The sequence below is a fragment of the Carcharodon carcharias genome, chromosome 13, assembly GCF_017639515.1.
Source record: "Carcharodon carcharias isolate sCarCar2 chromosome 13, sCarCar2.pri, whole genome shotgun sequence".
Taxonomy (NCBI): Eukaryota; Metazoa; Chordata; class Chondrichthyes; order Lamniformes; family Lamnidae; genus Carcharodon; species Carcharodon carcharias.
In genome coordinates this window covers 19477199-19503642 of record NC_054479.1, presented here as the reverse complement: position 1 = coordinate 19503642, position 26444 = coordinate 19477199, and the positions used below count along the sequence as shown (strand labels likewise).

At 45.3% G+C, this 26444-nt stretch overlaps 1 protein-coding gene across 7 annotated transcripts in view; it reads right to left on the bottom strand.

Annotated features, from left to right (window-relative positions):
- The window catches only part of LOC121286408 (rabphilin-3A-like), a 161794-nt gene that overhangs the window by 32780 nt on the left and 102570 nt on the right, over window positions 1-26444 (bottom strand). For all 7 annotated transcript variants that reach the window (XM_041203502.1, XM_041203501.1, XM_041203500.1 and 4 more), the window contains 2 exons: window positions 19362-19445; window positions 9440-9643 (listed from right to left, as the gene is read on the bottom strand). In XM_041203502.1, coding sequence (XP_041059436.1) covers window positions 9440-9643; window positions 19362-19445 — 288 coding nt within the window. The remainder of the gene's footprint in view (window positions 1-9439; window positions 9644-19361; window positions 19446-26444) is intronic.

Sequence of the window (26444 nt, the reverse complement as noted above, 5' to 3'; positions counted from 1 at the left end):
GGTCTCTCTATCTCTCCGCCCCCCACACACACACCTTAAACCAGCTTATATTTCAGCTCTTTCCTGGACTCGAACTCAAGTTCTGTCGAAGGGTCATGAGGACTCGAAACGTCAACTCTTTTCTTCTCCGCCGATGCTGCCAGACCTGCTGAGTTTTTCCAGGTAATTCTGTTTTTGACTGGAATGAAAGATTGGCAGGAAAAACTGTGGTTGAACAATGGGCTACCTTCAAAAAAGAATTGGTTCGGGCACAGTCAAGTGCTCCATTATAACTACTCTATAGTGCCTGTATCTCTCTAATTTCCCTGCAGATTTGTTCTTCTATGTCCTTCTCACTAATTGGCAGTCTATAGACTACACTGAGTAATGTAATTGCACCCTTTTTGTTTCTTAGCTCTAGCCAAATTGATTCTGTACTTGAACCCTCCGGGACATCCTCTTTCTCCAGCACTACAATGCTCTCCTTAATCTATACCGCCACCCTTTCTCCTTTCCTTCCTTTCCTATCTCTCCTGTACACCTTGTACCGGGAATATTTAACACCCAGTTCTGCCCTTCCTTGAGCCAGGTCTCTGTTATCGCCACAACATCATATTTCCACATGGCAATCTGCGCCTGTAACTCCCCAATCTTATTTACTATACACAGCATACATGCGTGAATTCACATACGTGCATAGTAACCCTGATTTAGATTTTGTTACTTTCTCCCTTACCCCGACTTTACCTATTAACTTACTATTTTCCATACTAGTGTTATCTGTTCCTCCCAGTATTTTGTGCACCCTGGTATTACTCTCTAATATTTTTTCTTGGTTCCCACACCCCTGCCGAGTTAAAATGCTTCCAATGTCACTACAAAACGCCCCGCCAGGAACTCAGTCTCAGCTCTGTTCAGGTGCAACCCATCCGGCTTGTACAGATGCCATCTCCCCCAGAGCCAGTCCCAGTGTCCCAAGAATCTACAGATACCTCCTGCACCATCTTTCCAGCCACGCATTCATCTGCCTTAAGCTCCTAATTCTGTACTCACTGGCACCGGGCAGTAATCCAGAGATTACTACATTAGAGGTCCTGCTTGCTAATTTTCCACCTAGCTCCCTAAATTCTGATTGCAGGACCACATTGCTCCTCCTACCCAACTCATTGGTCCCATGTGGACCACGACCTCTGGCTGATCACCCTCCCCTAGAAGAATGTTCTGCAGCTGCTCTGTGACATCCTTGATCCTGGCACCAGGGAGCCAACATACCATCCTGGAGTCACATTCACAGCCACAGAAACACCTCTCTGTTCTGGGACGTGCATACCCATGCTTTTCTGGTATTATCCATGTAAATCTGCTCTGCAGCCTCTCTGGTGCCTCTATATCCTTTTTATACTATGACAACCAGAACTACATCTCGTACTGTAGGTGTTGTCTAACCAAGGTTTGATACAAGTGTTGCATAATTTGCCGATTCTACTTTTCAATTCTATATTTCAGAATGTAACTCCACAAAACTGACTTTTTTTGTCATAGTAACTCAGGTTACTATGACCTGGATCAGGATGGCCATGTGGCATTCCAGTTAATCTTGTGTTTACATTGGACTTCTCTTTCTAGGTTGTGATTTAGAACACTCGGGGATCTTCAATCTCCTGCCACTGCCTCCAACAGTGGTGTTTCTCCTCCAATTGTTCTGCTATATTTTTTGTTTACTCTTTATGCCACACTCTAACGAGGGAGATAAAGTAAGGACAGAGTTTATGCCACTTCAAGATGCCAAGGCAGTCAAGAACTGCTTTTTCAGATGACCTTGTTCAAATAGCTCCTTTGATGCCACTGTACCTGGGGAATTACTGCTGCTGATATTAGCAGTCAAACACATGCACTGGTGGGACTTGGGGAAATGTCAACCTGTATCAAAGAACAACAAGCAACAGCCCACAATTTTCCATTCAAATTATGGACTATTGCCATTGGTGCAAGAAATTTAGGCTCAGTTCAACCATGTGGCTTTCCCCTGTTGACTGTTTTAGTTGAAATGTTCACACATTTAACATAGTGTTATGAAAGCCAGATGTACCTCGGAGAGTGTGGGCCTGGGAACTCCCAAGTCCTGACAATCCTTGGGAGTTTCCACACATGCGTGGACCTGGAGCGGGCTGCACATGCGGAATACAGCATTTGAAGTTCATCGAGACAAGGACGGGTCCGGCACACCTACGCAAAAACCCAGGTCATGTGACCCAGAAGCAGGGGCACCAAATCGGAGAAGAGTCCCGGACAGGGAGCAGTCCCAGTTAAGTTGAGGAGAAAGAGGAGCAAAAAGAAGAGGCTCCAACCAGAAACAGGGCTGTGGTTGGCAGGCTTAAGTGGTGAGGGCTCAGGAGAAGTCCTGAAGATGTAAGGAGACAGTAGAAGGTTGGTGATTTTGTGCTGCGGGCTGTTTGGGTCCTTTGGAGCAGTAGTACTCTGCTTGAAGCTGCGCTTGTGAGTTGGTGCTTGAGTGTATCCTCGGGAATCCAGGAGAATGGAACCCGTGAGATGAGCTGTCATTGACGTCGTCTGAGTTGGAGCAACGTTTGAAGACAATTCCAAGGTTTGATCTTCAAAGGTGAACACTGGAATCCTTCGTGAGAGAGAAAGTGTTTCAGTAAGATTGGTTGACTCAGTGTTGACATCTGAGTGCCTTGTTGAGAAATCTGTGGAATCTGTCTTGGTCACATCTGCCAGTTATGGTGCAGTGTGGTGTGCTCGACTACAGTTTGTCTGTTAATTTGCATACACTCTAACATTCAGGGTTAACATGAGGTATGAGATGGATATTGTGAATTGTTTTATCTTTCTAACTTTGGATAGTAAGTTTGTTTGTTTGTCCAAAACTCATGGAATCTTGTGGCTTTAGTCACTTAGCAAGTGTCTTGAATATGAAACTTTGCCTACTTTAAGCAAAAAGTTATTGGTCCCTAACTGGATTGTACCAAATATTTGGGGGTGTCATCCAGGTTCATAATTAGCATCCAGAGGAATGTCATGAATGGCTAGGGTACACAAAGTACTTACCTGTCAGGGGAGAGACCTCGATCGCGTTTCTGCCAGGGAAAGATCAACAAGCAATGGCTATAACCAGTCGAACTCCTTACTATGGGGTACATAACACCATTCGAGTCATGGTGAAGGGCAGCGAGGAAGGAACAGTAATGGATCAGACCTTCTTCACCAAGAGGATCCTATTCAAGCTGTGTGGTTTCGAGGCTGTGGAGATCTACTGCCTACAGGACTTCCCCAGCGCTGGATTTTTTGATGTGACGTTCAAGCAAGTGGCAGCTTGCGTCAAGCTCCTGAAGGTGTTTGAAGAGAAGAAAGACCTGCCAGAAATGAAGATCCTGATGGTGGAGCCGCTCTTTGCTCTGCCGTTGCATCGAGAACGGGTTGTGATGGTGCATCTTTACAACCCCTTCGTCCCTGTCGCTGACGTGCTCACCTTCCTTACCAGGTACTTCGATAAGGTTGGGAGCTGCACTGCGGTTAGAGATGATTTGGGGATCTGGACATGTAAACGCCAGGTTAAAGTCACGCTCAAGACCGACGGTAAGGGAGCCATCTTCCACCCTCCTTCCAGATTCGCTATCTGGGGAAGCCGTGGCTACCTTGTCTACGCTGGGCAACCCAAACTTTGTCGCTCGTGCGGCAAGTCTGGTCATGTGGCGGCCAACTGCAGTGCCGTCCTCTGCAAGAACTGCAAACAGGAAGGGCACCAGACAAAAGACTGTAAACAGGCTAAGTGCTGCAACCTGTGTGGCGAGGCAAGTCACCTCTACAAGACCTGCCCCAAACGTTGCCGTAGTTATGCACAGGCAGCCAAAGCCAACGAGGGGGAAGCAGAAGAAATGCCTCGTGTCACTCCAACCACCAAGGCCCCCAGGGAGAACAACGGGACAAAGGAAGACACAGAGAAAGATAAGGTGGAGGAAAAGATTGGGGCAGCAGACGGCCAATCAACAACACTGCCCCCTGAACCTCCCACTCCTCAAGAGAGCGAATCAATGGAGGAGGAGGAGGCAGCAGTGGGAAAGCAGCAGGGGGAGTGGCAGCTGGTGAAGAGAGCCAAAAGAAAGAAAGGGCTAAAAAGAAACCAAGCCACTTCCCAGACAAGAGGCAAGAGGCGTCTCCCATTCGACACGGATAACAAGAGCAGCAGCTCTTCAGAAGAAGCAGGGCCAGGGAGTCGCCGACAGAAGAAGTGGCAAAACGCTAGGGAGTTGGAGGGCGAGACACCCGAGCTCCAGAACATTGGAGACAATGAGGAGACCAACACACTCCAACTTTGCCCACAACCCGAAGAGGCCAGTGTACCACAGCTCCAGGAATCTGGGAACAGTGAGGCGCTCAGCGCACCCCAGCTCCGGGAAGCTGGGAGCAGCAATACCCCAGAGGGGGAGAGGATTGGAGAAGCTTCTCCAACAGAGGACATTTCAAACCCCGCTCTCTGCACGGACCCTCAGATGCCACCCGAGCAGAACATCTCCAATGGGGAGGTTCAGGACGCTTTCCTCAGCCCATCCAAAGTGAAGCAATTTGAGCACACCATGGGCATGAAGGAGCAGACCAAAGGTCTGGAACTCTCAGAGACAACAGGTTTGGTAAGAAACTAAATGCTTTAAAATGGGTTTAAAGATTGTATCCATAAATGTGCGTAGCATTAAATCTACTACGTGATGTGTTGCGACCTTGGACTACCTTGCCAAGGTCAAAGCTGACCTGCTGTTTCTGCAGGAGTGTGCGATACCGCACCTCAGCTCCTACAGGCAATGGTCACGATGATGGTCCCATGGGCCATCGATCTGGTCGGGAGGAAATGACTCTCATTCCTCCGGCCTGGGGATTCTGCTGCGGGGAGGCAACTTCACCATCTCCCAGGTTAAGGAGGTCGTGGGCGGGCGCCTCCTCGTAGCAGACGTAACGTACAAGAATGCTCCACTCCGGTTAATTAACGTGTACGCCCCGTCACATGGGACTGAGCGGCTGGAGGTTTTTCAGCAGCTCCCACTGCTGCTGGCGACCTCCAGGCCAGTCATTCTGGGCGGTGACTTCAACTGCATCATCGATGTGGCTGGACGATCCGGCAGGGCAGACAGCAGATTGGACACTATGTCCAGATCCCTGATGGAAACAGTAAAGGATGCCAAGCTGCACGACGTCTTCAGCAACCCTGCAGACGGAGTGCAGTGTAGATACACCTGGTCGCGGCCTGACGGGTCCATCCGTTCCAGGATAGACTTCCTGTTTGTGTCCCGTGCATTCGCAGTCAGATCCACCAACGTCAAACTGGTGTTCTTCTCTGACCACTGCCTCCTACTGGCTGACTGTCACTTAGAGGAAGACCAGAGGGTTGGCAGGGGGACATGGAAGCTAAACGTGCAACTGCTGACCCCAGAGAACATTGAGGAGCTCAAGAGGGATTACAAAGGTTGGAGAACCATGAAACCTCACTTTGAGTCACTGACACACTGGTGGGAAGCGATCAAGGGAAACATCAAGAGGTTTTTCATCCTCAAAGGCACCCAGAAAGCTAGAAAGGAACAGAGGGAAATGTCCCGACTCCAGAAAAACATGCAGAATCTGCTCCGGCTGCAGTCGATGTCAAGGAGGAACTCCAAGAGGTGAAGAGCCAGCAAGCCTCGTTCTTTGTCTCGGAGGCCTCCAAGATCATCTTCCGTTCCAGAGTCCGCTCTGGAGTGGAGCAGGACGAGACATGCTCCCGTTTCTTCTTCCAAAAGGTACACAGAGAGAGCTCTGTGATCAGCAGCCTTAAGGAAGAAGACGGCTCAGTAAAGTCATCGCAGTCCGACATTTTGAGGATCAGCAAATCCTTTTATGCCGGATTGTATGACGCGAAGCCCACAGACAGCACGGCCTCCCAGTCCTTCCTGTCCTCTATCACGGAGGTCTTAGACGACAGTACACGGGAGAGCCTGGACAAAGCGCTAACTCCTGACGAACTGACTGAGGCCCTTGAGTCCTTCGAGAAGAGTAAAACTCCCGGAAGCGACGGCTTGCCGGTGGAGTTGTATTCGGCTCTGTGGGACTGGATCGGCCCAGACCTGCTAGAAGTGTACGAGAGTATGCTCCTGGCCGGCAGTATGTCAGAATCCATGAGGAAAAGCATTATCACCCTCATCTACAAGCACAAGGGGGAAAGGGAGGAAATTAGAAATTGGCGACCCATTTCACTGTTGAATGTGAACTATAAGATTCTGTCCAAGGTCATCGCCAATCGGGTCAAATCCGCTCTGGAATTGGTGATCCACCCTGACCAGACCTGCAATGTGCCGGGCAGGAAGATCTCTGACAGCCTCGTGCTGCTCAGGGATACGATTGCCTATGTACAGGACAGGGGTTTGGATACCTGCCTCATCAGCCTGGATCAGGAGAAGGCCTTTGACAGAATATCGCACACCTACATGGTGGATGTGCTCTCCAAAATGGGGTTTGGGGAGGGAATTCGCAATTGGATCCAACTGCTCTACACTAACATCAGTAGCACAGTCTCAATCAATGGGTGGGAATCAGAAAGCTTTCCTATTAAATCTGGAGTCAGGCAGGGCTGCCCCCTCACCCCTGTCCTTTTTGTGTGTTGCATAGAACCCTTTGCTGAGTCCATCAGGAAGGATCCGGGCATAAGAGGAGTGACAATCCCAGGCAGTGGAGGCACTCAGGTCAAAGCCTCCCTGTACATGGACGATGTCGCCGTCTTCTGCTCGGATCCACTGTCGCTGCGCAGACTGATCCACATCTGCGACCAGTTGGAACTGGCCTTGGGAGCCAAGGTAAATCGTGGGAAGAGTGAGGCCATGTTCTTTGGGAACTGGGCTGACCGATCCTTTGTCCCCTTCACTGTCAGGGCTGATGGCCTGAAGGTGCTGGGAATATGGTTCGGAGGGACCAGGGCATGTGTTAGAAACTGGAAGGAGCGAGTGTCTATGGTGAAAAGAAAACTGGGCATGTGGGAGCGACGCTCCCTCTCCATTGCAGGTAAGAACCTGGTCATCAGGTGTGAGGCACTCTCGCTGTTGCTGTATGTGGCACAGGTCTGGCCCATTCCACACTCCTGTGTGGTGGCGATCACCCGAGCTATCTTTCACTTCATCTGGAGGTCGAAAATGGATCGTGTCCGCAGGGACACGATGTATAAGCCTCTAGATAAAGGGGGAAAAAACGTGCCCAACATCGCCCTCATACTGATGGCCACCTTTGTGTGTGGCTGCATCAAGTGGTGCGTAGACCCTCAGTATGCAAATACCAAGTGTCACAACATCCTGAGGTTCTACCTGTCCCCAGTGTTACGAAGGATGGGTCTGGCCACGATGCCGCAGAACGCTCCAAATAGTTGGACCTGTCCCTCATGGGAAAATTTATGCAGAGAAACACCTTTGACCACAAGTCCATCAGGCAGTGGTCAGCACGTAACGTCTTAAAGGCCCTGAGGGAAAAGGAGATGGTGGATCCTGTGGGATGGTTCCCTGAGCAGACTGACAAAGTCATTTGGCAGAATGCCTTATTGCCAGAACTTTCCAACAAGCACCAAGATGTAGCTTGGCTGGTGGTGAGAAAGGCCCTCCCTGTAAGATCCTTCCTACACGCCAGGAGTCTCACCCCCTCTGCACGTTGCCTTTGAGGTGGCTGTGGTGGGGAAGAGACCATTGTTCACCTCCTTGTGGATTGTGCCTTTGCGAAGAAGGTCTGGAGAGAGATGCAGTGGTTTCTGTCGAGGTTCATCCCGAGCAGTTCTGTGACACAGGACTCTGTGCTCTACGGGCTGTTCCCAGGGACACACACCGAGACAAACATCAACTGCAGCTGGAGGATCATCAACTCGGTGAAAGACGCTCTTTGGTCTGCCTGAAACTTGTTGGTCTTCCAGCACAAAGAGATGTCCCCGACCGAGTGTTGCAGACGGGCACATTCCAAGGTCCAGGACTACGTGCTGAGGGACACAGTTAAGCTTGGGGCAGCCGCCGCAAAGGCGCAATGGGGAAGGGTCGCTCTCTAAGACCTTTCTGCCGTAGGGCACTGAGGGGCTGGGAACTGTAAAGAGCCCCTGAGGCTGTACAGCTTAAAATGAAGGTCTGCCAATGACTGTAATATTCATTGTTTGTACTGATACGCCTTGTGATTCATGTTGTAAAAGTTGAACCTGATTGTATTTTTGTAATGGTGATTTTGAAATGGTTTGAAATGTTTTTGAAGATTTATGAATAAAGTATATTTTTGCAAAAAAAAAGGCTAGGGTACACAAAGTAACAAATTCAGAACTAGAAACATTTCTTCCAAATGCTGCTTTCAGCCCCAGCCCAAGTCACTGCTGCATCCATTTCTTGAAGAGGAAGACATGCTGTCCTGGAAAATTTTGAAATTTTGCATTAATTATAAAGTGCATTTTGGCTCAATTTAAACCCTTTTAATTTCACAATTTAATGAGGTAAAATAAGTAACATTTGGATTTGTTCATATTGAGTAAAATATCAATTCCTCAAGCGACCTGGAGAATCACATACGCCTCCCTTCTATCTCTGTCAGCCTCAAGAAGAAATTGTGGCCTCTCTGATTACTCACTCAGGGGAGACTAATTGGAAAGGAAAAGTTCGAGGTGTGTCTACATATTCAAAGTGACAAAGGATGTAATTTATTTTATAACTGTGAGAACATTCCTTTGATACATTCACAAATAATCTGCAAACTACAGATATTATATTATAACTACAGATATTATATTATTTATACAGATGTTTCCTGTTCTACAAGAGATTTCAATGGTTTTTTCATAACAGAATTAGTTAGAGTGACAGTTAAAGAGTCATACCTGAAACATTGCAACAGCAAAGTAATGCTTTAACATAGTAAAACATCCCAAGGCACTTCACAGGGGTGTAACCAGATAAAATTCCACATATTGGGACAGGTTACCATAAGCTTGGTCAAACAGAGGTTTTTAAATAGTGACATAAAGTAGAAGAAAGAAATAAAGAAGCGGAGAGGTTTAGGGAGGGAATGCCTGAACTCTGGGCCTAGGCAGCTGAAGGCATGGCTGCCAGTCATAGAGCGATGGAAAACTGGAATAAACAAAGGGCCAGAATTGGAGGACTGCAGAGATCTTGGAGGGTTTGTAGAGCTTGAGGAGATTACAGACACAGAGGGGGACAAGGCCATGAAATAATTTGAAGATGTGGATGAGAATTTTAAAATCAAGGTGTTGCTGGGTCAAAAGGACAGGGATGACAGGAGAAGGGACTTGTTGCAAGTTAATCTCTCTCTTCCAGATGATGACGTACCTGCCATGCCTCTCCAGTACTTTCTTGCTTTTAGTTTCACCCTAGCAGTGAAATGTTGGATTACACTCGCTGTTTATCTTACAATGAATCCACTTGTATCTGCCAACAAAAATATTACTCACTGGCTTCATCCGAGTCATAAAGTTCCCCGTCCTCATCCTCCTGCTGCTGTCGTGTGGAGGGAGGCAGTGCTGAGGCTGCACTTGGCGCTGTATACTGTGGGTGCTGGCGGACAGCTCTCTCCTCCTTCACTGGGCTGTAGCTTGTGTCAGATGATGGGGTAGGCTGATTGGTCACTGAATGCGACAAGGAGGGAGGACCTACCACTAGCAGAGAGAAACAAACAAAAGAAAACTGAACAAAATCATTCCTCCTTCACTTCAAGTTGAGGACCTGATGGATGGCAGTATGTTCCAAGATGACATTAGGGACCCAGGACCAGGAAAAACTGAAATGCGAAATGAGACATTGAGAATGGAGCTGCTCCTAACCATTCTTACTTGACATTTGCTCTGGATATCTGGGAGTCATTCCCTGACCTGGTCTATAGGTTCCAGGAGCACCTGTGAACAGGGAGATCAGAAATATGTCAGTCTAAGTAGCCTGAAGAGTCCACAGTGGTTCTCATAGTGACAGCACAAAAAGAACCAGAATTGAGTTTCATTAAAGAGCCCTAATGAATTTTAATAGGGAAGCAAAATCTTAGAGGAGTAATTACTGTTGATAAGCATACTTGTCCATTCTGTACAAAGGCAAAATACTCGCCATTATTATATTTGATAATTTTACGTTACAAGTCATGGGACTCAAATTGGATCTTCCTTGCTGCCAGGCTGCTGACTGAGAGTGTTGAGTGTGCACTCAAGTTAAAAATATGGGGGTTTGGCAGGAGGAGATGGGAGCAGCTATGAGACTGCCTGAGAGCTGGTAGCAAGATACTGCCCATGGAAAACCTTATTTAATGTTTGGATTACTGCATCTCTACTCAACAGTATTAGACACTGGATTTAAGGGCAGAGTGGCACGCGTTGGTGCAGCAGGGAAGGTGCTTTGAAATCATGCATTTTTTTTAGTGATGCCTTCTGGCATACACAGCAAGATATATTTATTAATTCATGGGATGTGGGTGTTGCTGACTAGGCCAGCATCAATTGCCCATCTCTAATTGCCCTTGAGAAGGTGGTAGTGAGCTGCCTCCTTGTACATGCAGTGCATCATGTAGATGGTACACACTGCTGCCAACACGTGTCAGTGGTGGAGGGAGTGAATGTTTGTAGATGGGATGCCAAACAAGCAGGCTGCTTTGTCCTGGATGGTGTCAAGCTTGAGTGTTGTTGGAGCAGCTCTCATCCAGGTAAGTGGAAAGTACTCCATCATGCTCCTGACTTGTGCCTTGTAGATGGTGGGCAGGCTATGGGTGTCAGGTGGTGAGTTACTTGCCACAGGATTCCTAGCCTCTGACCTGCTCTTGTAGCCACAGTAATTTACATGGCTAGTCCAGTTCAGTTTCTGGTCAATGGTAACCCCCCAGGATGTTGATAGTGGGGGATTCAGCAACAGAAATGGCACTGAATGTCAAGGGCTGATAGTTAGATTCTCTCTTGTTGGAGATGGTCATTGCCTGGCACTTGTGTGGCGTGAAGGTTACTTGCCACTGATTAGCCCAAGCCTGGATATTGCCCAGGTCTTACTGCATTTGGACTTAGACTGCTGAGGAGTTGTGAATGGTGCTGAACATTGTGCAATTATCAGTAAACATCCCCACTAATGACCTTATAATGGAAGGAAGGTCATTGATGAAGTAGCTGAAGATGGTTGGGCTGAGGAGACTACTTTGAGGAACTCCTGCAGTGATGTCCTGGAGCTGAGATGACTGACCTCCCAACAATCCTTCGTGCTAGGTATGACTGCAACCAGCAGAGTGTGTTCCGGCCTGATTCCCATTGACTCCAGTTTTGCTAGGGCTCCTTGATGTCAAGGGCAGTCACTCTCACCTCACCTCTGGAGTTCAGCTCTTTTGTCCATGTTTGAACCAAGGCTGTGATGAGGTCAGGAGCTGAGTGGCCCTGGCAGAACCCAAACTTAGCGTCAGTGAGCAGGTTATTGCTAAGCAAGTGCCACTTGATGTCACTGTTGATGGCCCCTTCCATCACTTTACTGAGGGTTGAGAGTAGACTGATGGGGCAGTAATTGGCCAGGTTGGATTTATCCTGCTTTTTGTGCACAGGACAATTTTCCACATTGCTGGGTAGATGCCAATGTTGTAGCTGTATTGGAACAGCTTGGCTAGGGGCACGGCAAGTTCTGGAGCACAGGTCTTCAATATTATTGCCGGAATATTGTCAGGGCCCATAGCTTTTGCAGTATCCAGTGCCTTCAGCTGTTTCTTGATATCACATGGAGTGAATTGAATTGGCCGAAGACTGGCACCTGTGATGCCCGAGTTCTCCCGAGGAAGCCAAGATGGATCATCCATTTCTGGCTGAAGGTTGTTGCAAATGCTTCATCCTTATCTTTTGCACTGATGCGCTGGGCTCTCCCATCATTGAGGATGGAGATACACGTGGAGCCTCCTCCTCCAGTGAGTTGTTTAATTGTCCACCACCATTCACAACTAGATGTGACAGGGCTGGAGGGCTTAGATACAGATGAAAGTAGTGGCATCATGGTATTGTCACAGGACTAGTAATCCAGAGACCCAGGGTAATGCTCTGGGGACATGGGTTTGAATCCCACCATGGCAGATGGTGAAATTTGAATCCAATAAAAAATCTGGAATTCAAAGTCTAATGATGAGACCACTGTCAAATGTCACAATGCCCTTTAGGGAAGGGAAAATCTGCAGTCTCTGAAATGGCCATTCAGTTCATCAAGAGCAATTAGGGCAATAAATTCTGCTAGCTAGCAACACTCCCATCCCATCAACGAATTAAAAATAAAAGGATCTGTTGCTTTCTGGTCCTGACTCTTCTTTGGCTTGGCTTGTAGAGTGGGTGATTGAATACAATTCTGATGCCCACAGCACCTCATGGTTGCCCAGTCTTGAGTTGTTAGATCTGTTCAAAATCTATCCCATTTAGCATGGTAGTAGTCCCACACAACACGATGGAGGGTATCCTCAAATTGAAGACTGGACTTTGTCTCCACAAGGACTGTGTGGTGGTCACTCCTACCAATACTGTCGTCTATATTGTCTAAATTTAACTTAGCACCAAGGAAGACCTGAAATATTTTGAAATATTTCATATGAAATATTTTTTCTCCATAAATGCAAGTTCTTCCTTTATCTTCCACATCAAATTTGAACAAGGATACTTTCCCCGGACTTTACTTCCCATAGTGAAATACTATGTCAGAAAACCCTGTGCATTTTCACAGGAAGCCACATCTCTCAGAATTGAGATGATTTATGAATGGATTTAATGTATTAAAATCAGCTGGGTAGCTGGGCAGTGAAATCTAATCACTTCTTCACATGGAGTCAGGATGGGGTTGAGGGGACACAAGCCCTGATGGGAGATGTGCATCCAGGAGTGTGGACAGTAAACCATCCAGTCTTCATCTAATGAGTGGCCCTGGAGATTTCCCTCCACCTGATTTCAGTCTCCTGTTCAAACCTGCAGGAAGCGCTAAATGGCTGGGGATCCAAAGGAATGGTCTTCCACACTCGGATAAGTTATTGGGAGTGGGTCAGGACATCAGAAGGCTCATCTGTTCCCCTTGACCCAAAAGGTAGCCAAAGAAAAGCACCCCAAATGATTACCTACTTTTTGAGCCTCTTCAGGCACCAGCTTCTCTTTTTCTCCATGTTGGGCTGATGATGAAGGCATGGCAAGAAGCCCTGACAGTTGTCCTGTACAGGCCCTTTGCAATCAGGCCCTGATGATGTCTTGAGAGCCCAAACTACTTATTTAAAGAAACACCTACTACTTTCTCATCAATAGGATCAGGGTCAAAAGAGGTTAAAATGACTACTTGCTGGAAGGGAGTGGTTTGGAGACACAGGGCAGAATTTTACGACAGTGGGATTTTACGTTCCCGCTGTTGTCAATGGGATTTATAATGGCTCGCCGCATTTTACAGCCCCGTCCCCACCAAAATAGGGCCATAAAATTCTGCCCATAAGGGATCGGTAACTCGCTGCAGCCATTTTTAACTGACACTCATCCAGTTTATTTTCTCCAGTATTTACTTGTGGATAAGTTTGTTAACCATTGGCCATCCCTCACATGGTTCCTTGCTCCTGCGTTTTTTTGTTGAAACCCTGATTCATTCCATAGGCTTCCACTCTAACCCATTCTTACTCAGGATGTCATAGGGGTGGAAGCAGGCCCAGGGAGAGAAGGGCCAGGGAGAGAAATCATGGGCCCTAGTGCTTCTCCTGTTACAGGGCCCTTATTTCTCCCTACTTCCTACCTTTAACCTTCCCCTTCACACCCTTTAGGTCTCCAGAATTGGGAACCATAGTCCCAATGGGGTCCAATTGTTTTATATAGGTTTAGCAAAACTTCTTGGCTTTTATACTCTAAGTCTCCATTTAGAAATGCCATCAAAAGCTCAGGTTTTAGTATGATACACTTTACAACCACAACTTTGTAAGACAGTAAACCACAACTTGGCTGTTCATTCATGGAACCATCTCTGCTTCTTTGAACCAGACTCTATACAATATCTAGATAGCAATGTCCAAAAGACTTGAACCTCACAATTACTGTAAACAACAATCCTATGTACAAATGAGAATATCTTGAACTAACAGTGACATATTCTATTGGCGCATAACTCTTGGTTTCATTTCCAAGTTTAAGAATGGCAAAACCTTCCAGTAAATTAGCACCAACCAATGTCAACAGAGAAATTACATTTTGCATTGAGTGGTAGATTGTCAGGAAGATATAATAATTCTCATAATGCTATTGGAAGTTATTGTAAAGTAGAGTAATGGTGGGGTGTGTGTGTGTGCATGTGCGCGTGCAACTTAATTGAATTAAAGGCTGAAGGCTTTGAGGTATTAGAAGAGAAGCTAGGTTTAGAATGTTAAGTAGGTAGACATGTGTAAAGGGAACATTTTCATTTTTAAATAAACCAGACTAGATTGAAATTCAAAGGGGGAGTGAAATGTTTCACCTCACCAGGAGAAGTTAAACAGTGTGTTTATTTTTCCCAAAGATTACCGGTAAAATTGGTACAATGAGAGATTTTTATTATCAGAGAGGTAAAGTCCAAAGGCATAGTGAAAGAATGGGAATTTGCATTCAAAAGGGAAAATATATATAAAGAAGTGAAGGTTGTGTGTAAGGGAAAAAATTCTAAGGTCTAACAAGTGTGAAACCCTCTAGCATCTAAGCCTCAAGCTGCTGTCTACAAAGAATTGAAGTTAAGAACACTCACTTTGAATTGGATTGCTCAGAGTATCATGTTTCTTTGCCTTTGTCTTTTAAAATCAATGTGTCTTACTATTGCCTTAACGAAAGTGTAACTAGGAGCTACATTAACTAGGGGATTTAGAAGTTATCATAATAGTAATTTGTAGATTTATGTATGTACGTGAAATCATTTCTTCTATTAATAAAGGTTTAATTTAGTTTTGTAAGACACCTATAAGACTCGGTGGTCTTATTACTACTGAATTCAAGGCACACATCTTGAAATTTATACAAGTTGCAAAACAAGTTGTGGCAGCTGTTTCAAGTTTCCCTTTAGGATTTGAGCAGCTTAGCATTTCCCATCAGCTGTGACATAACATAGATATTTTCTCGTTTCAAATTGAAGCTAATCACACTTTTATATGCTCCATGCTGGGCATTTATTAGGAGGGTAAAGTACTGCAGATGTTGGAAATCTGAAATATAAACTGAAAATGCTAGAAACAGAAACAGAGTTAATGCTTCAGGTCCATGATATGCACTAGTTCTGACGAAGGGTCACTGACCTGTTTCTTTCTGCACAGATGCCTCCAGGCATGCTGAGCATTTCTAACACTTCCCATTTCTATTGGAGCAAAAATAACCCCTTTTACTCGTCCTCCAAAAAAAAAATCAGACTTCCTGTGAGCCTCTCATTCCCCTTCAGCAAGTAACCCAGCAGTAGCTGCCTGAAAATCTGCTTTGGTACAACATTAAACTTGAATTTCAATAAAAAAGCTAAGGTATGAAGGAAAGATCCACATCTTGCTGAGCCAAAAAGAATCAATGTCAAAGCAAAAAATTAGTAATTAATAAAGATGGTCATTAAAGAGTGCCAAGCACCAGGGCTAACTAATAAAACTTTTTTTTGCCTTTTCACTTAAGAAGCAGAGCTAGAAAGAGATGGACTAGGCCACAAGATTTGGTCAACAGGGAAGGGGGAAGGAACCAGAGCTGAGCTAAGGAGTTGGGTTTAACTAACACCGACCTTGCATTTGCCTCTGGTGGTGCAGACGCCAAGTGACCTTGGCAGAATTAATATGAATATGGAGGTTGGATGCAGGTGGGGTTGAAAGCAGGTTGGCTTTCAGCCTGGGTTTTCCTCCTCTAGCGTGGATAGATTTTGGGGAGGAAAGGGAAGGGGCAGGGACAGTGTGTGTGTGTCCCCATACCATGCAGCGCATATATGTGTGTGTATGTGTGTGTGTGCGTGTATGTGTGTCCAGTTCACTCCCAGTCTCAGGATTCTCACTCAATTTTGAGGGAGGACTGAGGTCAGGAGGGATTGTCCCCATCACTGAACTTGCACCACATGTTGTCAAAGCCCCAACCCCACAGTCCCGACTGGAAACAAAACCAGAAATACAGATTCTATCCCAAGGTTGTATGATCAGTGAATTAGAAAACTCGGGAATGCAGAAACGCAGCGCACAACCCAATACCCAGACAGTCATCAATTATCTGTCAGGAACCTGCCTCATTATATTGGTGAGATGGAGCTGAAAGAATTTTTCACAGGAAACTGCAACGTGGTGAAACTCTATTAACACCAAGTGTCGTGGCTGGAGGGGGTTAGGAAGGGCCTGGCACAGGGACCAGTGCTTACACACCATTGTGGGAGAAGGGTCAGGAAGGGCTGGAGAAGTGCAGCACTAGATGCTTTACATCCTACAAGATCACAGGCCTTACCCTGCTCCTTGACATGTTCTTTCCCATTTCTGTCTTAAAGAACAACCATCTAAGTAATTCCAAGAGTTTCCACAGCTTCTTTTAACTTTGGCAATCTTTTGTCATAGATAATGGGAATTCAACAACCACAAGGCCTGCACATTTGCATATATATTCTTATCCAAAACTGTGCTGGACTGTTCTGTACATATTGAAATTCTATTTAACTTCTCAGTAGCTGTGTCTACAGCCTTGGGCTTCCAGGCCTTTCTCTTACATGCAAAATACCTGCAGTAGATTCTGTGCCAAATTAAATTGTCATGAGACACTTGGTAGAAGGACTTGCTGACACAGCCACCACACAACAAGGATGATAGAACCAGGTAGGAACAGCCCTCAATGGATCAGGCTTCCAGATCTCAATTTACCACCATTTGTTCCACCTCATTGGAAAGACCTTGATGAGACTTGAATTCTATTTATGGCCAAAACTGGGGGCCCCAAGTGGTCCAGGCCTGCTGCCTCATGCTGCCATTGCTCTCTTACCCAGTGCCACCTAACCCGCCATCTGTTGCCACGGGAAGCAGCCAGACGCACGGAGCCAGGAGGAGAACCAGAGGGAGCCAGGTTTAAATCTCAAAATTCCCCAGGGCCCAGGAGTTGGTTCCAGTCAACTGAGGATTTGAAATGGAGAATATGAGCCCGAAGAGGAACCCACTTGCCTGCACTTTACAAGGGAAATAGGTGGGGGATGGGGGTAGTGTGAGGAGTACCTGCTTCAAAACAACTGTCACCAGCCTGCTTGCACTGCAGCCAGGTCTGAAGATTAAGGTAGCAGCACTCCACACTGACCAGGCCCAAGCAGAGATCCACGAGGTGAGAAAGGAACTTGGAGCGTCCTACTACTCAACCAATGATTTCTGTTGTTCAGAACAACAGCAAAGATTAATTGATTAGCTGGTCAATCGGGATGGTCTGTGTGCTGGATTGGTTGCTTTGGACACTGACCAACCAGATTGACAGGCTACTAAGACCAGGCCTCTAGAGGCCCAGGTCCCGGTGATTAGGACCACATGCACCCCACCTCTCCCAGGCCCTGGACGGGACTCCTCATATCCCTCAATCTTTCCTTGCTCCTCCAGTTCTACAGCAATCCTCCAACAGTTTCCTCTATCTTCCATCATAACTCCACAGAAGACTGACAGAAACCCCAGAGCAAATGCAAAATAACCGCTTACAGGGACTTCCTGGAAGGAGAGAGCAGCAGAACTAAAGTCTCGGCAGGGTTCGGCAGGCCCGGTGGAGGATGTGGGGTTGTGGAAGACTTGGAAACAGTGGCTGCAGAGGATGTAATTGAAGAACTAGAAATTCCCAAAGTTAGTAAGATAGATTCCGCACTGTTTTTATTTATTGATTTGTCAAGTCAAAAGAGAGTGAGATGTTTAAACTTGTGCACTGGAAGAGAATGTATAAAGGTTAATCACTTCTGATCTCCAGCAAAAAAGAAATTACAAAATTTTTCGCCACATTTAAAAGATCACAAGACATGAACATTTTTTCTTTATTCAGTGAGATGTTATATTGTAACTAGCTTTAGAATGCAAGCTGTTGCAATACTTTTCAATGGCAAAAAAAACCTCAAGACGTAAGAATCTTTATTAAACAATACAATACGAGCAAATTGAAAACCAAGTACGCAGCTATTCTGAAAAGTGTTATTCATTAACCAAAGGACTTTGACTAATTAGTATTCTATTTCCTAAATGTTCTGAATCTAAGATTAATTTGATAACTTGCTACTGCTACTAATTCCAAAACGTTTTTGTTTAGAATAAGAGTTCTTCATTGAAGCAAGTCTGATTGAAAATTCTTGAAAAGTAGGAAAAAGCGGATAAAATGGCTGGAATTTTACACCAGTGGAATTTTACAGTCCCGCCGAAGTCAATGGAGTTTAGAGTGGCTCGTCGCATTTTACAGCCCCATCCCTGCTGCAATGGGGCCATAAAATTCCGGCCGTTATTTGACATGCTTTGGCAGAGTACAACTAGCTAACCAGGCGGCCTGGCCGTAAAGGAGCTTGTGGGATGCCAGGGTAGCTCGATATTGTTATCGGGCTTTTGGAAACCACAGGCTGCTGAGTGAGTGAGTTGGGTAGAGCGGGTTGAGACGGGGGCATGTGAGAGTGTGTGTGGTGGGGAGGAGAGAAGGGCAAATTGCAACATTTGTGTGGGGAGTGGGGCTTCACCGAGTCTTCTGTCACTAAATGTGGAAAGCTTGGTCGAAACCTTCATAAGTATATAAAATAATATTTTTATGAAGTATTTTATAAACACAGGCTTTCGTATTTGTAAGATGTATTATTTTATATGTTGAGCTATAATATGCAAACTTTAATAATAATATAGTGAATGTTACTATGCTACTTTATTGCCAATTTGTTTTTTCTGGCTCTTAGGTCACGTTAATTTTCAAGAGTTCTTTTTATATATTCGTTCATGGGACGTGGACATCACTGGCAAGGCCAGAAATTGTAACCCATCCCTAAATGCTCTTGAGAAGATGGTGCTGAGTTAAAATATGGTCACATTGGAAAATAATTAGCAAAGCATTGCTTCACTTTGCATGTACATAATCCAGCAAGCTTATGTTCTGTTGTTGGTATGAACTTCATATGCACTAACTGTGTTGAATGCTGAGGTCACTTTGATGATTTGATACAAGTGCATTGGTCCACAGTCTTAATGGGAGTACAGGGTAAACAAAGGGAAAATTAATGTTTCTACCCATCTGAAATCTAATAATTCTGCCTATTTGAAGCAGGCTAGAAGCATTTGCATTTGCTGGAGATGATAAAAAAAGTGCTGTAATTACATAATTCCTTGCCACAAAAGATTTTCAGATGTTTTTGACTTCAACCACTAATTTTCAAACCTTTTCAGTTTTGGCCACTCTCATCCCTCGAGGTACTTACCTGCTTGAGGTGGCTGTGCAGGGTTAGTTTGGTGTGGAGCAGAGGGTGGTCGTGAACCCGGAGCTGAAATGTTACGCCGTCCACCTAAGAAAGAAGAGCAAGTGAAAACAAATGTTAACAAGAACACTACGTACTTCACTTTAAAGATAAAGTTCAACAGTAACTATGCCGTAATCCAGGCAAAGATAATCCAGGCAAAGAATAATGTACATGTTAAAATATCCTAGTGACAAAGATCAGCAACTAACATTTTATATGAATAAGTATCTTTAAAATATGAAACTCAACACACTGATTTGTTTTAGTGCTCAGAACCTGTATTAAAATACAATTCATGACATTAATATAACACTTATCACATTGAGAAAATTCAATGTTTCACACAATGAATTACTGTGAGATGCAATGTCTACCGTTAAATAAAAAATACATTTTGGATGAGCAATATCGCATGAGCAGTAATGAGATGAATAACTGGTTAATGTGCTTTGTGCGGGTGTTAGTTTAAGAAAATGTGTTCGGCATATGGGTTAAAATATGTTTGACTCCCCTTTGGGAAGAGCAGTCGGAGAGTCGGACCTGCGGGAGATACATGGAGCGGGGAGAGAATAAATACAGCCCGGGGAGTAGGGCCTACATCATTCACCTGCGGGAAGAGCAGTCAGATAGGCAGACCTGTCAGCTGCTCAGAACTGGCCCACGCTGAGTTTGAAAGGAGAGTTTGGGGGGGGGCGGGGGTTGTTGGTGTGTGTGTGTGTGTGTGTGGTTGGGGGGGTGGTTGAAGGAATTGAAATGGGCTAAAAGGTGGAGATAAAACAATGGATGGAAATACATTTAAAAATAATGGAAAGAGGTGGGAAAAGAAAAATCTATATAAATTACTGGAAAAATAAAAAGGGGGGGATTGGAAAGGGGGTGGGGATGGAGGAGACAGTTCATGATCTAAAATTGTTGAACTCAATATTCAGTCCAGAAGGCTGTAAAGTACCTAGTCGGAAGATGAGGTGCTGTTCCTCCAGTTTGCGTTGAGCTTCACTGGAACAATGCAGCAAGCCAAGGACAGACATGTGGGCATGAGAGCAGGGTGGTGTGTTGAAATGGCCAGCGACAGGGAGGTCTGGGTCATGCTTGCGGACAGACCGAAGGTGTTCTGAAAAGCAGTCAGCCAGTCTGCGTTTGGTATCTCCAATGTAGAGGAAACTGCATTGGGAGCAACGAATGCAGTAGACTAAATTGAGGGAAGTGCAAGTGAAATGCTGCTTCACTTGAAAGGAGTGTTTAGGCCCTTGGCCGGTGAGGAGAGGGGAAGTAAAGGGGCAGGTGTTGCACCTACTGCAGTTGCATGGGAAGGTGCCGTGGGAGGGGGTTGAGGTGTAGGGGGTGATGAGTAGTAGTAAAATAATTTTCTATTTGGATAAAACAGCAAGGGTTCAGGAGATAAAACAGCGAGTGTTCGGGAGATAAAACAACGAGAGTTCAGGAGATAAAACAGCCGAGTGGAGAGATAGTCATGAGATTGAAAACAGCACGAGTACAGAAACGTAAATTTTTAAACGAGCGCACGGAAAGTAAGAATTTATAGGCACAGGAGAGGGAGCTGATCTATAAGTAAGGGCAAAGAATTTCTACTTTCTACTAATTGCCAATTTATAGATAATTGTTGAAGAATAAGTTTAAAGTAAGTAGAAGTAATTAATATTTAGTAAAAAAGTGATTTCAAAGTTTATGGTTAAGGCATGGCAGGACAGCTCAGCCAAGCAGAATGCCCGTCTTGTGGCATGTGGGGAGTCATGGTCACTTCTTGTGACCCAGATGCGCCCAAGCGCAGGAAGTGTCACCGGCTACACACGCTTGAGCTCCGCGTTTCAGAGCTTGTGCAGCGGCTGGAGTCACTGAGGTGCATCCGTGAGGCAGAGAACTACATGGATAGCATGTTCAGAGAGGTGGTCACACCACAAGTTAGGGGCAAGCAGGCAGATGGGGAATGGGTGACCACCAGATAGTCCAAGAGAAACTGGCAGGTAGTGCGGGAGTCCTCAGAGGTCCCGCTCACTAACCAGTTTTCTATTCTGGGTATCAGTGAGGGGGATGGATCCTTGGAGGGGCAGGCAAGAGCCATGCCTGTGGCACCATGGGTGGCCCAGCTGTACAGGAGAGGAGGAAGATGAGTGGAAGGGCAGCACTGATAGGGGATGCATTAGTTAGGGAAGCATTTCTGCAGCTGTCAACGTAACTCCAGGACGGTTTGTTGCCTCCCTGGTGCTAGGGTCAAGGATGTCACAGAAGGGCTGCAGGACATTCTTGTGGGGGAGATGGAACAGCCAGAGGTCGTGGTCCATATTGGCACTAACGACAAAGGTAGGAGGGGGGGGGATGTGGTCCTGCAATTGGAACTCGGGGAGCTAGGTAGAAAATTAGCAAACAGGGCCTCTAAAGTAGTAATCTCCAGATTACTCCCAGTGCCTTGTGTAAGTGAGTACAGAAATAGGAAGATAAGACAGATGAATGCATGGCTGGAAAGATGGTGCAGGAGGGAGGGCTTTAGATTCCTGGGGCACTGGGACTGGCTCTGGAAGAGATGGCACCTGTACAAGCCGTACGGGTTGCATCTGAACAGAGCCAAGACTGAGTTCCTTGCGGGTCGTTTTGCTGGTGCTGTTGGGGAGGGTTTAAACTAACTCAGCAGGAGTGTGGGAACCAGGAGAGAGTATTAGAAAGTAATACTAGGGTGCACAGAATGCTGGGAGAGGCAGATAGCACTAAAATAGAGAACAGTAAGTTAATAGATGAAGTTGGAGTAAGGGAGCAGGTAATGAAGTCTAAATCAGGATTACACTGCATGTATGTGAATGCATGGAGATTAGTTAATAAAATTGGGGAGCTATAGGCACAGGTTGCCTTGAGGGATTATGATGTTGTGGCGATAATGGAGACCTGGCTTAAGGAAGGGCAGATCTGGGTGTTAAATATTCCTGGTCACAAGGTGTTCAGAAAAGGTAGGAAAGGGAAAAAAGGAGGAGGGGTGGCATTTTTGGTTAAGGAGAGTATTGCAGTACTGGGGAAAGAGGATGTGTCAGAGGATTCAAGGACAATTGATTTGGCTAGAGCCAAGGAATAAGAGGGATGCAATTACATCACTCAGAGTAATATACAGACCACCAACTAGTGGGAAGGTTCTAAAGGAACAAATCTGCAAGGAAATTACAGAGAGGTGTAAACATCATATAATAGTTATAATGGGGGACTTTAATTACCCTTATACAGACTGGGATAGTGGTAGTGTAAGGGGCAGTGAGGGACAAACATTCCAAGATTGTGTTCAGGAGAATTTCCTACAGCAGTAGTCCAGTCCAACAAGAAAGGAGGCACTGTTAGATCCGGTTCTTGGGAATGAGGTGGGCCAAGTAGATCAAGTGGGGGAACATTTAGAGGACAGTGATCATTGTAAGTTTAGGATGACGGTTGAAAATGGTCAATCCAGAGTAAGGATTATCAGTGGCGGTGAGGGGACTTCAATGGGCAAGAATGGAGCTGGGTCAGATAGACTGGAACCAAAGGTTGGGAAAACAGTAGCTGAATAATAGGCTGGCTTCAAAGAGGAGATGGTTAAGGCACAGTTAAGGAATGCTTTCTCAAAGGGAAGGGTAGGACAAACAAATCCAGAGAATTTGTGGATGACAAAGGAGATAAAAATTAAGTTAAAGAAGAAAAAGTGTGCTTATGACAGGTGTCAGGTAGCAAATACAATTGTGAACTAAGCTGAATACAGAAGGTTCAGAAGGGATGTTAAAAAGCAAATACGAGAAGCAAAGAGGGATTATGAAAAAAGACTGGCAGCTAACATAAAAGGAAATCCCAAAGTATTCTGTAAGCACGTCAGTAATAAAAGGGTGGTAAAAAGAGTAGGGATGATTAGGGGCCAAAAAGGGATTTACACAGAGGCAAGAGGCGTGGCTGAAGTGGTTAAATGAATGCTTTGCATCTGTCTTTACCTATGAGGTTGATGCTACCCAGGTCATGGTGACAGAGGAAGAAACCCAGTCACTGGAAGGGTTTAAAATTGATAAGGAGGAGGTATTGGATCAGCTGTCAACTTAAAGTTGATAAGGCACCAGGACCGGATGAGATGCATCCAAGAATACTGAAGAAAGTGAGTGTGGAAATTGCAGAGGCACTGGCAATAATCTTTCAATATTCTCTGGATTCGGAGGAGGTGCCGGGGACTTGAGAATTGCAAACATTACACCCTTTTCAAAAAAGGATGTAAAAATCTGCCCTGCAATTACAGATCAGTCAGTTTAACTTCAGTGGTGGGGAAACTTCTAGAAACAATTATTTGGGATAGAATTAATAGTCACATGGAAAAATGTGGATTTGACTTGGAGGGGTCAGCATGGATTTGTCAAAGGGAAACCGTGTCTAATTAACTTGGTGGAGTTTTTTGAAGAGGTAACAGAGGTGGTTGATGAGGGCACAGCTGGTGATGTGGTATGGATGGACTTCCGAAAGGGGTTCAATAGAGTGCCACACAACAGACTTGTGAGGAAAGATTTAGGTCATGGAACAAAAGGGACCATATCAACGTGGATACAAAATTGGATAAGGGATAGGAGACAGAGAGTAATGGTTAATGGGTATTTTTTGAGCTCCAATAATGTTTGTAGTGGGGTTCCCCAGGGGTCGGTATTGGGACCCTTGCTTTTCCTGATATATATAAATGATCTAGGTCTTGGTGTGCAGGGGACAATTTCAAAGTTTGCGACTGACACAAAATTTGGGAGAATTGTAAGCTGTGAGGAGGACAGTATAGAACTTCAGAAGGACATTGACACATTGGTGGAGTGGGCAGATAAGTGGCAGATGCAGAGAAGTGTGAGGTGATATACTTTTGTACAAAGAACATGGAGAGATTGTATAAAATAAAGGATATTGTTCTAAAGGATGTGCAGGAGCAGGGAGACCTAGGTGTATATGTACATAAGTTATTAAAAGTGGCAGGACAGTTAGAGAGAGCTGCTTCTAAAGCATACAGTATTCTAAGCTTCATTAATAGGGTCATAGAGTACAAGAGAAGGGACATTATGAGGAATGAGGAAATATTGGAGAAGTTGGGATTGTTTTCTTGGAGAGGTGAAGGCTAAGAGGAAACTTGATAAAAATTTTCAAAATAATGAGGGGTCTGGACAGAGTAGATGGTGAGAAACTTCCCGCTTGTTAACAGATCGAGAACCAGAGGGCACAGTTTTAAAGTGTTTTGCAAAAGAAGCAAATGCGAGGTGAGAAAAAACTTATTCACACAGTGAGTAGTTAGGGTTTGGAATGTACTGCCTGGAAGTGTGGTGGAGGCAGCTTCAATTGAGGCATTCAAGAGGGCATTGGATGGATTATTTAAATAGAAACAATGTGCAGGGTTATGGGGAAAGGGCAGGAGATTGGCACTAAGTTAAAATGCTTAGAGAACCTGTGCAGACATGATGGGCCAAATGGCCTCCTTCTGCACTGTAACAATTCTGTGATATGTTGATCAGGTTAGCAGGAGAGCTAAAGGGTTTTTTAAAGTGGCTCTTAAGGGATATCTCATACTTGATTGCACTTAGAATTATTTACTTTGAAGAAGAGAAGTCTTGAAGGATTTGTCTAAGTGCAAGATACTTCAAGGGTGAAATAAACAAAACCCTTATACATTCAAAATTGCCTGAATAACTGAAGTGTCTCATCCCTGAAACCATTCTCATAAATCTCTACTACACCCTCTCTAATGCGTTCACATCCTTCCTATAGTGTGGTGCCCAGAACTGTACACAATACTCCAGCTGAGGTCTAACCAGTATGTTATATAAATTCATCATAACCTCCCTTCTCTTGTACTCTATGACCCTATTAATGAAGCCCAGAATGCTGTATGCTTTAGAAGCAGCTCTCTCTACCTGTCCTGCCACTTTTAATAACTTGAATTTGAGAAATGTTGTATGTTCAGCAGGTCTCACAAAATGTTCAAACATCCAAGACTCAGAACCACTAAGTGTTTATTGATAACACATAACTATGTACATGGGAAGATATGTACAGGGGAAGAATTTTCCCCCATTTGGTGGGGGGTGGGGGTGGTGTGGGGAGTGCAGGAGCGGGCACGCCCCTGATCGGCACCCACGGTTGGAGGTGCGCCACCATTTTACGTGGGCGGGCCAATTAAAGGCGTGACGTCTGCCAGGAAGCGCTATGCGCTCACTGTGGGGGCAGAGGGCGGAATCCCTCAGCTGCGGGTGCGCATGCAAGAGCATCTCATCTCCCTGAGGCTAAGCGCTGCCTCAGGGAGATCGGCACCAAATTTAAAAATGGTGAAGGGGAAAAAAATAAAATTTCCCTGACATGCCCCCTTGTGTGACAGTGTCACATGAGTTGGGACCTGTCCATCACTTTTAGTCAAATATTTATTACACTTTTAAAAATCCTCCCTAAACCTCATCCCGACCGTGGTTGGATGGGCAGGTCCATTAATTACTTCAATTCCTTTTTAAATGGTCTCAATGGGCCGTTGACAGGTCGGCGGGCCCCGCCCCCTGCTCGGTGACCTAAATATCCTGGCCCACATATGAAGGGTAAAACCCAAAGTGAGCTAACTCCATGCTTGCTTGCGTCTGGTCCACAACTGACCCTAGTCTCAGGTCATGTGTTTCTCTAAATCAGACTGTGGAAAGTATTGTTTCCCAACCCCACATTAACCCTTGCTATGCCAGATACTCCTATACTACAGGAAATAGGGCTATTCTCAGAAAATGGAAGGTTAGATTTAAGTGCTTTACACGGGACCATGGTGAATGTGTGAAATGAACTGCTCAAATTAACACAATGAAGAAATAACAGTGTGAACAAATTTAAGAGAGAACTGGGTAGATATTGAAGGGAGGGGGCAACTGAGAATTTTCAGGCTGGTCCTTTCTAGTTCTGTTCTTTTCTCGTCACTGATATGGGAAATGGGTCCTTGGTTCAACAACTTACCAAAAGGGCAGTATCTTTTGACAGTACAGCAGTCCCTCAAAACTACACAGACAGCCTAGATTATGGACTGAAAACCTATAGTTT